The sequence below is a fragment of the Coenobita brevimanus genome, chromosome 38 (assembly GCF_032717465.1).
Source record: "Coenobita brevimanus isolate Jiangsu-jjx chromosome 38, ASM3271746v2, whole genome shotgun sequence".
NCBI classification, from domain to species: Eukaryota; Metazoa; Arthropoda; class Malacostraca; order Decapoda; family Coenobitidae; genus Coenobita; species Coenobita brevimanus.
In genome coordinates, this window is record NC_136991.1 from 1613229 (window position 1) to 1626541 (window position 13313).

At 40.1% G+C, this 13313-nt stretch overlaps 1 protein-coding gene across 1 annotated transcript; it reads left to right on the forward strand.

Moving 5' to 3' along the window:
• The first annotated feature begins 727 nt into the window (after positions 1 to 727).
• Positions 728 to 12790, forward strand: Hou (GID complex subunit 8 homolog protein Houki). The gene is made up of 5 exons (XM_080269883.1): positions 728 to 795; positions 2135 to 2296; positions 4672 to 4868; positions 7328 to 7525; positions 10315 to 12790. Exons 2-5 carry the CDS (start codon positions 2146 to 2148, stop codon positions 10489 to 10491), a joined length of 723 nt encoding a protein of 240 aa, XP_080126009.1. The 5' UTR covers positions 728 to 795; positions 2135 to 2145; the 3' UTR covers positions 10492 to 12790.
• Positions 12791 to 13313: the final 523 nt, after the last annotated feature.

Below are 13313 nucleotides of genomic sequence, written 5' to 3' on the forward strand. Positions count from 1 at the left end.
AATCAGCTCGGCAAAAATTGTAAACATTCATCACATGCTCCATCTCTGCATATCAAATTCAATCAACTTTGCATGTGCGAGATAAGATAAGGCCATAGATACGTGAAGGAGTGTGACGGGACCACCCACAGATGAGAGATAAGAGATCGACCTCGCCCGTTCCGATCCTTTCACCAATATTTATGCATAATTACCCAATTTCTCCGGCTTTTACTGGTCAGACCAAAATGCTGAACCCTTTCCTCTTGACACGATCTGTTTTAAGAGGGAAATACGTGGAAACTCACCTTGTTTGCTCATGGTAAAAGGATTTGATGGGTTTGGCCGCCAACGATCGAACCACTTGTTTTGTTTATGGTAGGAGACAACTGAGCCCAGCCAAGCGCATCAACCGAACACTAAAATGTTTTCCCTTTTAGTTTTACTCGCAGATGGTTGGATACAACAAAAATGCAAGGTTATTTCACCTCAGAAATATAATACACGAATCAGGCGTTACATCTGTAGCTTTGAAGTACGTTAAAATACTATCTCGCTGAAATAATCCTGCAATAATTATTTCTGAGCCGAATTCTATCTATTAAAGGAGTTAATATTGTTAAAAGCAATTAATATTTCAAGGACTATAAAATCATCAAGAACTAACCATCATATCGGTATATCTGATCATCTGATGATGAAGAATCAGAAGTTCAAAGACTTGAGACGAAACTGCTGTCATCCAAAATTTAGCACCATCAGCTGATCCAGAGACCTGCCAGTCAACCTTTTGTTTTTTTCCTTATTTTCTCCAAGGTTAGTTAAATCTTCGCATATCTTAACGCTTATATAAAACAGTAACCCTGCACCAAGAAAACTCTCCAATCTTATGCGGTGGAGGGTCTTTTTTGACAAAATTAATAATGCTTGTCTTCGATGATCCGCAACACAAAGCACCGAGGAAGAATTTGCACAATTTCTCCAAGCCAACTCGGAAAACGTAAATTCGTGATAGTTCGACGCATATTTGAAGCCAAAACATCGAGTAAATATTATGTAATTCAAAATTACGACATGTGCTTGGTTTTTAACTCTGATGGGCATAAACAAAGACGACGGTATAATAGGTAAACTACTATCCCTGTACCTGTTAAATTTGGTGACCAGGCAGTGCTGCAGTGAACCTTTAATCACAACTGTAGATAGTTCAGTTGATATTAAAAAAATAACATCTTTTCGTATTTATGGTGCAGGTATTCAGCAGGAGAAATACACTGAGCTGGTTCGGACATGTGGAGAGAATGGTGAAGGACTGACCATGAGGATGTATGCAGGTGAACTGGAGGGAGGAAGTGGAAAGGGAAGACTGAGGATGAGGTGGAGGGATGGAGTTGAGAGGTGTATGAGGGAGGGGGATGTGAGTTGTGGGGAGGGCAGTCAAATGGTGGGTGACAGAGCGACTTGGAGGCGTTTTGTCTGTGGCCACCCTTTGCGGGATTAGGGCGTCAGGCTATAGACAGATAGATAGTATTCAGTTAGTGTTTTATTCCACCTATCCCTGCATCCCATCCTTGGTTTCCCCTTCCACCTGACTTTTCTTTCCTTTCCTTTCCTAGTCAGTCTTTCATTCTCCATCCTCTCCACATCACCAAACCATCTAGTACTTCTGAAGCATTCCAGCACAACCACAATACCACCACAGCACTCTTATCATTTCCTCATTTGTGTGTGTCCACATAACTTCACATTCTTCTCAGATAATTCATTTCTTCTCTTACTTTTGATTTGTGTCCATCCAACAGAGCTCTGGCTTTACTTCCATACATTAGATTGGGGATCACAATTCTGTCATCCAGCTTTTTTTTCATTATTAATTTTTGTATTATTATTATTATTTTTTTAATGCTTTCAGTGAACCTGCAACTTTTGTTCCCTGCTGTACCATTTCAAGCACTTCATCCGGTAAACATCCTTGCACATCACACTAACAAACACATGATAGCACTCACATTCTCTGTTTGATGACCATCGAGCCTTACTATGCATTCCCCGACTACATCTCTTCCAAAGACCATACCTTTACTCTTAGCTGCATCGATATTTAAGATTTTGTTTTTTTCACACACTTTATAATTACTCTTTGCTTGTATCACAGGTTGTGGGTTTATGAGAACAAACGTGGATAGCGATACGGACGCAGGCGGCTGCAGTGAGGGGGTGAAGGCGATGGACACATCAGAATGGTTAGAAGAGACTGGCAAAATGCACATACATCGCGCCGACATGAACAGGCTCATCATGAACTACCTTGTTATGGGTGAGACATAGACTTGGGGAAAACTGTACTGTAAGAAATATTCAGACTGATTTTTACAAATATGCATGAATGGGCTTAGCATGAACTGCCTCATTATCAGTGAGAAATGGATTGATTGAACACTATGATTTTTGTGCTGGAAGATGATTAGATTGCTGGATCTGAATAATTATGGTTATCATGAATTGCCTCCTTATGAGTGAGATATTAAACTGTTGCAGAAATCTCAATAATCATTCAACCCCAGAGCCCCACAGCACAGTCCACACCTCTACGACACAACTCATCCTACCCTCCCACTCCCCTGTCTCGCATCATTTCCACCCTCACCTCTCACATTTCTCCCTCCCCACTGATCTCTCCATTCACCTGTCTTTTGTACAGTACATCTTCACCCTTCTATGTCCCTCCTGCACCTGCACCTTCCCTTCTATCCCATATCTGCACCCTCTAGTATTTCTGCCATACCTCCATATCTTGAGTTGCCCTCCCCTATGTCTGCCAAACCTCCATATCTGCCATATCTCCATACCCTCTCCTATCTTTGCTATATCTCCATATCTTCCCTTATCCCAGCCATACGCTACCTCCGTATCCTCACCTATCTCTGCCATACTTTTATATCCTACCCTATCTCTGCCTTACCTCCATATTCTCCCCTATCTCTGCCATACCTTTATATCCTCCTTTATCTCTGCCTTGCCTCCATATCCTCCTCCATCTCTGCCATACCCCCATTTATATCCTCCTCAATCTCTGACACACCTTTATATCCTCCCCTGTCTCTGCCATACCGTACCTGCCATACTGACACAAAATATTTACTTACTGGTGCAATAAGTCCTAATTAATTTACAAGCCTCCCTACTTTAAAGTATTTCCTGGTTTTCAAACCCACAATAAATTATATATATATATAGATAGATAGATATAAATTCTCTCTTAAATTTCAGTTGCTACCTGTCTTTTAAATATCTAGGGTCACATGTTGCTGTGGATGGAAGAATAGATTGAGAAGTGAAGTTTAGAATAAATGAAGTAGGAAAGGTGCTGGGAGGAATGAAAAAGTGTTTAGATGTCGTTCGCTTAGAATGGATGTAAAGAGAAGGTTGTATGAGGGTGTTGTGGTACCGACTGCGTTATATGGGGCTGAAACATGGAATATGGGTGTAGCAGAGAGGAAAAGTTTGAATGTAATGGAGATGAGGTGTCTGAGGAGTATGTGTGGAGTGACGCGTATGGATCGAGTGCGAAATGATGAAGTGCGAAGGAGAACTGGAGTTGTTCGGGAGATGGCTGGTAGAGTTGAGCAGAGGGTTTTGCAATGGTTTGGGCATATGGAGAGAATGGATAATGAGCGATTGGTGAAAAAGATAACTAGGTCTGATGTGAGAGGTGTAGGGCTGAGAGGAAGACCACAAATAGGATGGATGGACAGTGTGAAGAGAGCACTGGATGCGAGAGGGATGTCTGTTGAGCAAGGAAGAGTGGCTGTGCGTGACAGAAATAAATGGAGAGAAATTGTGAATGAATAAGTGATGACGCAGCCCTGAGGGGATATTCTCCTGCATTTGGTCTGATCAGCTAGTCAGGTCAGGTGCGGGTAAGGGGATGTGTCTGTTATGATGTGGCAGGGGTAAACCAGCTCTGCTGTCGGGCCCTGCTGCGGATGTCACTGATTGCATTGCGCAGTTGACCCTTGTGCGGTGTGGTGCGGTGAGGATCTGTCCGTTCTCCCCTTGGGGCTAAGATGCGAATGAATGTGTTTGAATGGATGAGTAATTGGGGAGTGTGTCGTCCTGTCTCGGCTACCTCCCTTTCCTTGGGGGAAGCAGCCTAGGTATATAGATAGATAGATAGACCTGTGAATGTAATTTGTCAGTTCCACAATATATATATTCATTAGTACCAGATGTATAGAAAGTGTCAATACAGTATTATGGAAGACATGCCTTAATTGGTAGGTGGTGGTCACCATTATCCACTCACTTGATGTAGTGCTGCCCACTGCTTCGCTCACCTTTATCGTTCTTCTGTGTCTGCCCTCCTTGCTTCCTACTTCTCCCATCTTTCCTGCCACTTTATATTACCTTTCTTTCCTTTTCAGCTGGCTTTACTTTGACTGACATTCCTAATGGCTTCCTGTAAGCCAGGAAACCATTTTGCAGCACTGGGTGGGAACCATATAACCAGCCCATACATGTTCCCTACGTGTCAGCAATTGGGTTGGCAGAGGATCAGTGCCCCTCCCCATAAAACAACTTGAGTCAAACAGCCACCCCTTACGGGATTATGGCATCTGGCTATAGATGGATAGATTGACATGCCTTACTTATAATGAGGACTTTCTGTTCATTGAGTTTGTGTTACTCCAGAGGGGTTCAAGGAGGCTGCTGAGAAATTTTCTGTAGAAGCGAATATCAAGCCCCCTATGGACCTGGACCAGCTGGACGAACGCATCCGCATCCGCTCGGCCATACAGAATGGCCAGTTTCAGGAAGCCATGAGGATGGTCACAGCACTCCATCCAGAAATTCTAGATGATAATTCCCAGCTCTACTTCCATCTTCAGGTAACTAGTGTACAGATTAACTTTTCTGTAGCTGTACATATTGTTGTGTGACTGGTTCATCATTAACCTGTTCTACCCTGTCAGCCTGTGGACATTGCTTTTAGTACTGTATATTCCTGTTACCTCTAGATGATTTATTTACCTTACAAATTTTCTCATATTCAAGAGGCTAAAGACGGCTATATCTACCCTCGGGTTGACAGTTATCCTAAGCTGAAAAAAACAAAAATGATCATCTGTTGGAGGAATGAAACAAGTTTTTAAGAAAACGTGATTTATTCTGGTGATTAATATGATTTTAGCTCTCATTTCCAGCTCTCAATTCCACAGTAAATTAGAGAATATATGCCTGTTAAAATTCCACGGCTGCCTACAAAGTCTGTCAGTTTCATTTCGCTTAGAGTAAGCTGTATGTAAAAAGTTGTGATATTTTACAACTCATCTTTTACTGTAACAAGAACTGACTACAAAGTAATGATGATGTAACTGATATCTATCTGTCTATCTATAGCCCGACGCCCTAATCCCACAAAGGGTGTCTGCAGACAAAACGCAAGTTGCTCTGTCACCCACCATTTGACTGCCCTCCCCCTAACTCACTCCCCCCTCCCTCATATACATAAAATAGCACTATGTTTCCTCTTGAGTAATTCTTGTACATAAGTTGGCTATGGCACAGCTGATGTTTATTGTGAAATGGAAGCTTATCTAAGTACTAAAACCAGCAAATTACTTCCCAGCAGTTGCTAGAAGCTGTTGTGAAGAAAAAAGTCTGAGATGTGTAATATGATTAGTGACAGTGTTAGAGTCAGCTGAGACTACTGTGTATGGTTGTGGCTGACTGTTTCCTGTCTGTGAGTGATGATAGTGTGGCTAGTACTGTAACCAAGCTTACAGCCTCAATATGCTGTTATAGTACAGTAGTGCTTTGCAGGGTCAGTGGTGATAACACATCTGCTGCCTTCTTTGATGTGGTAAGGGTATTAATGAAAAGCTCGTGGATTATACAGTACTTTCAGCAACACGCCCTGACAGAGCTAATCTATGAGGGTCATGTTGAGGGGGCTGTGCTTTCGCAAGAACTGAATATTTTACAGAAGGTATCATCATAGTGGGAGAGATAATGAAAAAGTTCCTAGACTTACTTTCAGTAACAAGTCCTGACAGAGCTGATTTGTGAAGATCACGTGGAGGAGGCTGGATTAATCAACTGTTGTGTAACCTAATTGGCTCTGAATCTGTTCTACTGTGTGTAGACTGCCCTGGATTCACTTGACCATATCACCCTTGATTACAGCAGCAGGTCCTGAAAGAGCAGAGCCAAGATGGTAGTGTGGAGGAGGTCATTGTGTAGGTATAGAATCACCTGGCCAGTTCATCAGGGTATACAGTATTAATAAACCTCTTCGCTATTAGACCTCTCCCAAACTGAATAAAATTATCTAGTGGTATGAAGAATAAATTACAGGAAAATATTCTTTAAATAAATAACTCTAATCCTTACTATTGTCTAACTTAATTTGTTTATATTTGTCTCACTTTCAAAGCCTAACTGTAGACTAAGTTAACTTTACTCACACACCTTTGAGTACAGCAATAAGTTCTGATAGAAGTATTCCATGAGGGTCCTCTAGACAATGAAGAAGTTAATAAAAATAATCCAGACTTGCCTGATCATCAGTGCCTAAATACAGATAATGATGATGAGACTGTTGTGGTAAACATAACTTGCCAATGCTGACTACAGTAACAGGCTCTGACTGAGCTCTCTCCGAGGGTTGTATGGAGGATGTCCCCCCCCCCCCACCAAGTACTCGCAACTTGGGGCATAGACTTTAACAATCCCTTCTTTGAGGCCTAGTAGTTCTGTGTACCATACCCCCCCATGTCACCACTTCAACATTAACATTCACCATCCATATTGAATACATGCTCGGGTTGTCTAATACAGAACTGGTGTACTGGTATTAACGGGTTTTCTGCATTGTCAGTATGTCCTGTGGTATATCAGTAGACTCTTTTCTAGAAATTCAGATCTTCTACCCCACTCCCATCCCCAACTAGGACCCCGGGGATGGGGGAGGGAAAGAATACTGTACAGTACTTCTTCGGTATCCCTGCTTGTCATAAGAGGCAACTAAAATGGGCTTTTTTTGTATCCAGTCTTTTTCTCCTTATTGTCTTCTTCAGACCGTCTCTCCTACCTCCATTCTTGATATTTCCATATTTCTTGTGACCTTCATTTTCCTTTTACTCCCAACTTCCACAGTGCCATATACAGTAGCAGTATTGTGGTTTGGTGCTAATTCTTCAATATTCCTTCCTTCCCCAGCTACGATTTGAACCCACATTCAGTGGGACAACAGACCAGTTCTCTACAAGCATGGCCAGTTGACTGAGGAGGCTGTTTAACTGTTGACTCTTCTGGATTAGCTTTACCGTGACACCCTTGTTTCCAGCAACAAGTCCTGATTGAGCTGATCCGTGAGGGCCGTGTGGAAGAGGCTGTGGTATACGCTCAGGACCACCTGGCGGAGCGTGGACAGCGCGATCCTACTATCCTTAATGAGCTGGAGCGAACACTGGCACTTCTGGCCTTTGACCAGCCTGACTCCTCTCCCTTTGGTGACCTCCTCCACCCATCACACAGGCAGAAGGTATGTAACACCAACACTGCTTCTTTATGTGATCAGGAGGAAGTATGCAGTGTGTCCAGAAGGTTTTTCTGGGTTTACACAAATTTACTGCATGTAAATACTTTAACATTTTGTTTTGTTTTGTCTTATGAAAAGGTCAGCAACAAACTTTTAAAGAATTGCCTTTCGTATGGGAAAAATCTTTATCGCTGTGTTAAGCCATTTACACTGAATAACAGACACGGCGTACTTGAGCAAACAGACCAGGGTTCAGCAGTAGCATTAAATAACTTTTTTTTTTTTTTTTTTTCCCAGAAGCCCAGCAATTTTTTTTTTTCCAGCAAGACACCCCCTCCCCCCCAAGGCTTTGTACATGCCTGCATTATTAGGGTGTAGCTGCTGAATAATTTTTACATAATGACTTCACAGCCATATCCAGAACATTTCATGTAGCAGTTTGCATTTTTTCTTGAGAACTTTGTAAATCCAAAACAAATATCAGCAATAAATGTTTTCTAAAATAATAAAAAAAAAGGGGGCAGGCACATTTTCAGTTTCCAGTTGTAGGTTATTTTTTTTAATATTCTTTTAATTCACTCAAATTGTGTATCTGCTTACTCATTTGACTCAGTTCTTCCACTTTTATCTTTCTTTTTCATTGTTTCTACATATCATCTTAAGACTAAAATAGGGGTCAGAATGATGATGATGATGGTGGTGATTTTTATCATCAGTACTGCACACTGCACTGATTTTAATGTAGGAAAGCTAGTACCTTTTATGAAAGCAATATCTGATTTAAAATATTTGTTAGCCACAGTAATCCTTTGGTACATTTTTGTAATTAATATGCTGTACGTAATGTAGGATTTTGTTTTTGTTCATTGGCAGAGATTTTTATTTTATTGGACCATACTCCCCTACCTCAGTGACAGAGTATTACAATACAGAACGGTGGATCTACATCTTTTCCATATCACTGCATGTTGGCCATATATCCTATACAGTAAACTCTCAATTTGTCATCGCAATATCCAGCCCAGCACAACATCCGGCACTGCTGGCTCGGCTTTGTTAAAGCAATATCCGGCGAAATTATGCAATATCCGGTGCTGAAACGGGACGTAAGCGGTGGTTTTATGCAATATCTGACATTGAGGTGTCTTAACCAGCACTTAAACAGTAGTTACCCAGCGCTATAATACTGTATTGTATCATTACTTTATTGTATTTTATGCTTAATTTTCAACTTTTACTAATGGGAAAGTATTTAGGATAGAGGGTTGAGATGGATAGCAATGTAGTATCCAGCACGACACCGAGTTTTGCGCCGATGGGGGGTACTATGCAACATCCAACGTTTCACGTTATTTGCCATAGGGCTTGGCTGAATTACGCCAGATAATTGAATCTCATTACACTTTAGTATTCAAAATGGAAAAATGGCAGTTTTAGGTAAAGTTGATTGTATACCTCATACCAATTAATCTGGCCGGGCATGTATGGCAACACTGTTCCTGCTGAGATTCTGATTGGCTGGAGGTGTTTGTTCGATTTCATTGTTGCTAAAACTGATACTCTTTTTATTATCAGATGTGATACTGAGTTTGTCGACAATACAATCGTCAAAAGCAATAAGAAATCCGTTATATACTTATCAACAATGGTGGTGGCATTGTGGTAGGTGGTGGCGACCATCATCCACTCACTTGATGTAGTGCTGCCTACTTCTTGCTTAGCCTTTATCATTCTTTTTTATGTGCCTGTCCTCGTCTCTTCCTATTTCTCCCATCTTCCCTGTCACTTCTTATTGCTTTTCTTTCCTTTACAGGTGACTTTACTTTGAGTGACAGGCCAAATGGTTTCCTGTAAGCCAAGAAACCATTTACAATGCTGGGTGGTAACCATATAACCAAACCATACGTGCTCCCTACGTGTCAACAAGTGGGTTGGTGGAGGGTTAGTGCCCCTCCCAGTAAAACAACGAACTCAAAGTCAAATGGCCACCCCTTACGGGATTATTGCATCTGGCAATAGATAGATAGATAGATAGAAATTTTCGTAGGAAGATAGAGATATGAGTCAACAAAGTATTATAGCAGTCCAAGTCAGGGTCAGCATTCGAACAATTATTTTAAATCTGACACTCCGTAACATAACAGAAAATTAAGGAAACCTGCTTAATCTAAGCGTTGGTATAACATTTAAATTTTAAGATCAGTCCGTACTTTGATAATAGAGGATATATAATGAAATAGTTTTTCTTTAGCCTACTTTGATATTTCGCATTTTTTTCAAACCTCCCTCCCCGCAGAGCTTTGTCTTTTCATCAGAATTTCTAATTATTTCAGAGTTGTGGCACGATTTAAGGGTACAGACTGATCTTAAAATTGAATTGTGTGTTATACCAACACTTAGATTAAGCAAGTTTCCTTAATTTTTTGTTATATTATGGAGTGTCGGAGATTTAAAAGAATTGTTCGAATGCTGACCTTGACTTGGACTGCTATAATACTTTGTTGACTTATATCTCTATCTTCCTACGAAAATTTCATTGTTGATAAGTATATAACGGATTTCTTATTGCTTTTGACGATTGTATTGTCAACAAACTCAGTATCACATCTGATAATAAAAAGAGTATCAGTTTTAGCAACAACAAAATCGAACAAACATCTCAAGCCAATCAGAATCTCGGCAGGAACAGTGTTCCTATACATGCCTGGCCAGATTAATTGGTATGAGGTATAGTAACATTCCTTTATAAAAGTTTATTGTAGTAACATTCCTTTATTCTTCTTTATCATCAGGTTGCTAGTGAACTTAATGCAGCCATCTTGCGGGCCCAAAATCAAGAGGAAACCACCCCACTACTGGCAGAGCTGCTGAAACTACTATTGTGGGCTCAGGATGAGCTTAACAAGAAAAAAGTTCAGTACCCAGTCATGACAGACCTCATCAAAGGGCAAATTGAAGAACCCAAGTGAGGACTGTTTGAGCTCTCATCACTCATCTTTGCCATTGGGGCTATATTCTAAGTGGCTTTGGAGCTTTTCATAATGCTGCTTCCTTTGGGACATTTATAATTCTCTTGTATATTAGATGCAGCCTGTGTCAACAAGAAATTGAAAAGGTGCAAGAGACTATGAAGGTGAAGTTCAGTGATAGGTTTTGCATGTGAGACCTTTATAATCCTCGTGTATTTTACTAATGCAGATTGCCAGTATAAAAAATAACATCCATCCATCATTCAATCCTGTATTGCCCCACGAGGAGTGTAGGAGCCGAGAGCTAGGCAAGTTGGTCCTGATATTTAAAAAGAGAGTAACCAGCCTCACTCATCCCTGAGTGGCATCACATGAGCAATAAACCCCGACCACCCATTGGATATAAATCTACGTAGGCTTAGTCCAGTTGGAGCACCTAAATTACCCACTAAACCACAAGGTGCCATAATTTGGTTATATGGTTACCACCCAGCATAGTAAATGGTTTCATGGTGTACAGGAAACCATTTGGCTTGTCACTCAGTGTAGAGTCATCCATAGGCAGAAGGATGAGGAAAAAATGAAGGAAAGAAAGAGAGAAGTGGAAGGAAGGAAGAGAGGAAAGGGCAGGCACGCAAAGCAGCACTACATTGAGTGAGTGGATGGTAAGCGCCCTCATGATACAAAAGGAATAATAACGTAGTACAGTATTTAAAATAATCTGGTAAGAAAGAGATGCTACAAAGCCTCATATGCCACTTAGATTATGGCCCCTGTTCATTCTGTCCTGCTTGTAGCCTATGGTTTTCTCATGAATGCAGTAAGTCCTTGATATTTGTTGCCTTATTTGACACTTGTTTTTGGTCATAATTCCTTTACTATTGAAAATATTTATCTCATTTTAATCAGGCTTCCACCAGACTGTTTCATTCAGCCTTGGAAGGACCTACTTTATATTAGTGCAGGAGTTAGTGGCTTTATCTAACCTCTCTGGTCTGAAGTGTTTGTCGTATTATTAAAATTATTTGGAGAAAGCAGGAATAAAATTTTAAGGGGGTCATTGGCTACAGAAAAATTGTCAGTTAAATTTCCATTGTTACATATAAACCCTTTTTGCCAGTCCCCTTCAACTTACATGTAACGAAATTACAGACTTATAACAAGGACTGTTTGTACTGTGTTTATTCATTTTTATCTTCATATCTCATTGTCTGTACCTTTTCTTTGCGTTCATACTCAATGCTCTTTTACTCATTGTGAAAAGTTCTGTTCCTTGCACTGAGGTTGTCCAACTTTTACCACTAGTCACCACCAGGCATATCAATCACTTAGCTTCACCACAAGTTATATACTGTAATTTCTTTGGACTCACAAAATGCCTTCTTTGCTTCAATAATGTATTTTTAATATGTCAGGCTGCCACCAAATGATTTTATTCAGCTTTGGATGGACCTCAGGGATGAAGGGGTTGTTGAAGGCTGTATGTGACCCCACCTGTTTTGAAGTCTCCTCTGAGGTGAATAAAATTGTCTGGAGATAGCAAGAATGAAGAAATAATAAGTACATCATGTAGTGAAGGGGTTAATCACTGTCAGTTTGCTTACACACTGCTCTAATGTAGATTGTTCTCATGGAATAATTTTGTCGACCGTCTCTCATGTAAACAGTTATTCACAAAATTTGTCTTTGCTTTTTTGTAACTAATTGTTTGTACATTGTATACTTTTAAGCTCAGATGTGAATGTACCATACTGTATATTAAGTGGTTGGAGAGCCTCAAAGAACCACTTCTTTAGTGATTTTATTTATTACAACTTAACATTCTCTTGCATGTTAATTATGTTGTTTTATGAACAGCTTGGATCGGTATCATACAGGAAGATATTGAGGTGTAATGTGCAAAATAAATTGCTAAGGAAGAAGTATTGCAAAGTCTCCAAAGCCACTTAAAATGTGACACTATGCCAATAGTATAACCCTCTTAAGAAGAGTATTAGAATTCTGACTATCACAGATACATAGGACTGCTTTGTATTTGTTATACTGTTGCAGATATTGGTGCCAGATTATGTTTCAGATTGAATTTGAAACAGGTACTGAGAAAAGTGTGCATGCAAATGTTACTGGTACTGTATTTTCCTTAACTAAAATTTAAGAACTAGAAAAGTTCATCACTTATTGAAATATATTTTCCAACAGTTTCATCCAGTAATGTCAGATAATAGTAGAAAGACTAATCACTAGAATCTAGTGCTAGCTTGTATTCCAAGGATTTTAGTATGAAATAAATATACATGACACCGAGGTTGTGTATGCTTTTATTGTTATATTTTTAAAAAATTATCATCAGATGAATGACTTCTTTTTTTTTGGGGGGGGGGCAGTGGGGTCAGTTGTATCCCACTTACATGTACTGAATCTATGTCATGTAGGGAAATAAGAGTGCATATTCCCCTCTTCTTCACTGACAGAATGCTTCTTAGATATGCTGGTAATTCAGTTATTTCAGTATTAACACAGGAACAGTATCTGTACTGGAAGACATGTGCACTGTACAGTAAGCATTAGCTCAAGTTCATCTGGAATGGCCATGACAGAACACCTCATCACAGTTCATCACCTTCAGAACCCTCTCACCAAATATGCCCTAGCCCATTTCTACCTCAGTCCTTTCCTTCTTTCATTCTTGCATCAATACTGCTTTTATATCAGGAGTGATGCATAGTGACCCAATGTTTTTCATTGATCTCATTTGTGTGGAATGAAAAACACATCCGCAGGCATTTGTGCAGAAATTCAATTTGTATGTCAAATGCTACATA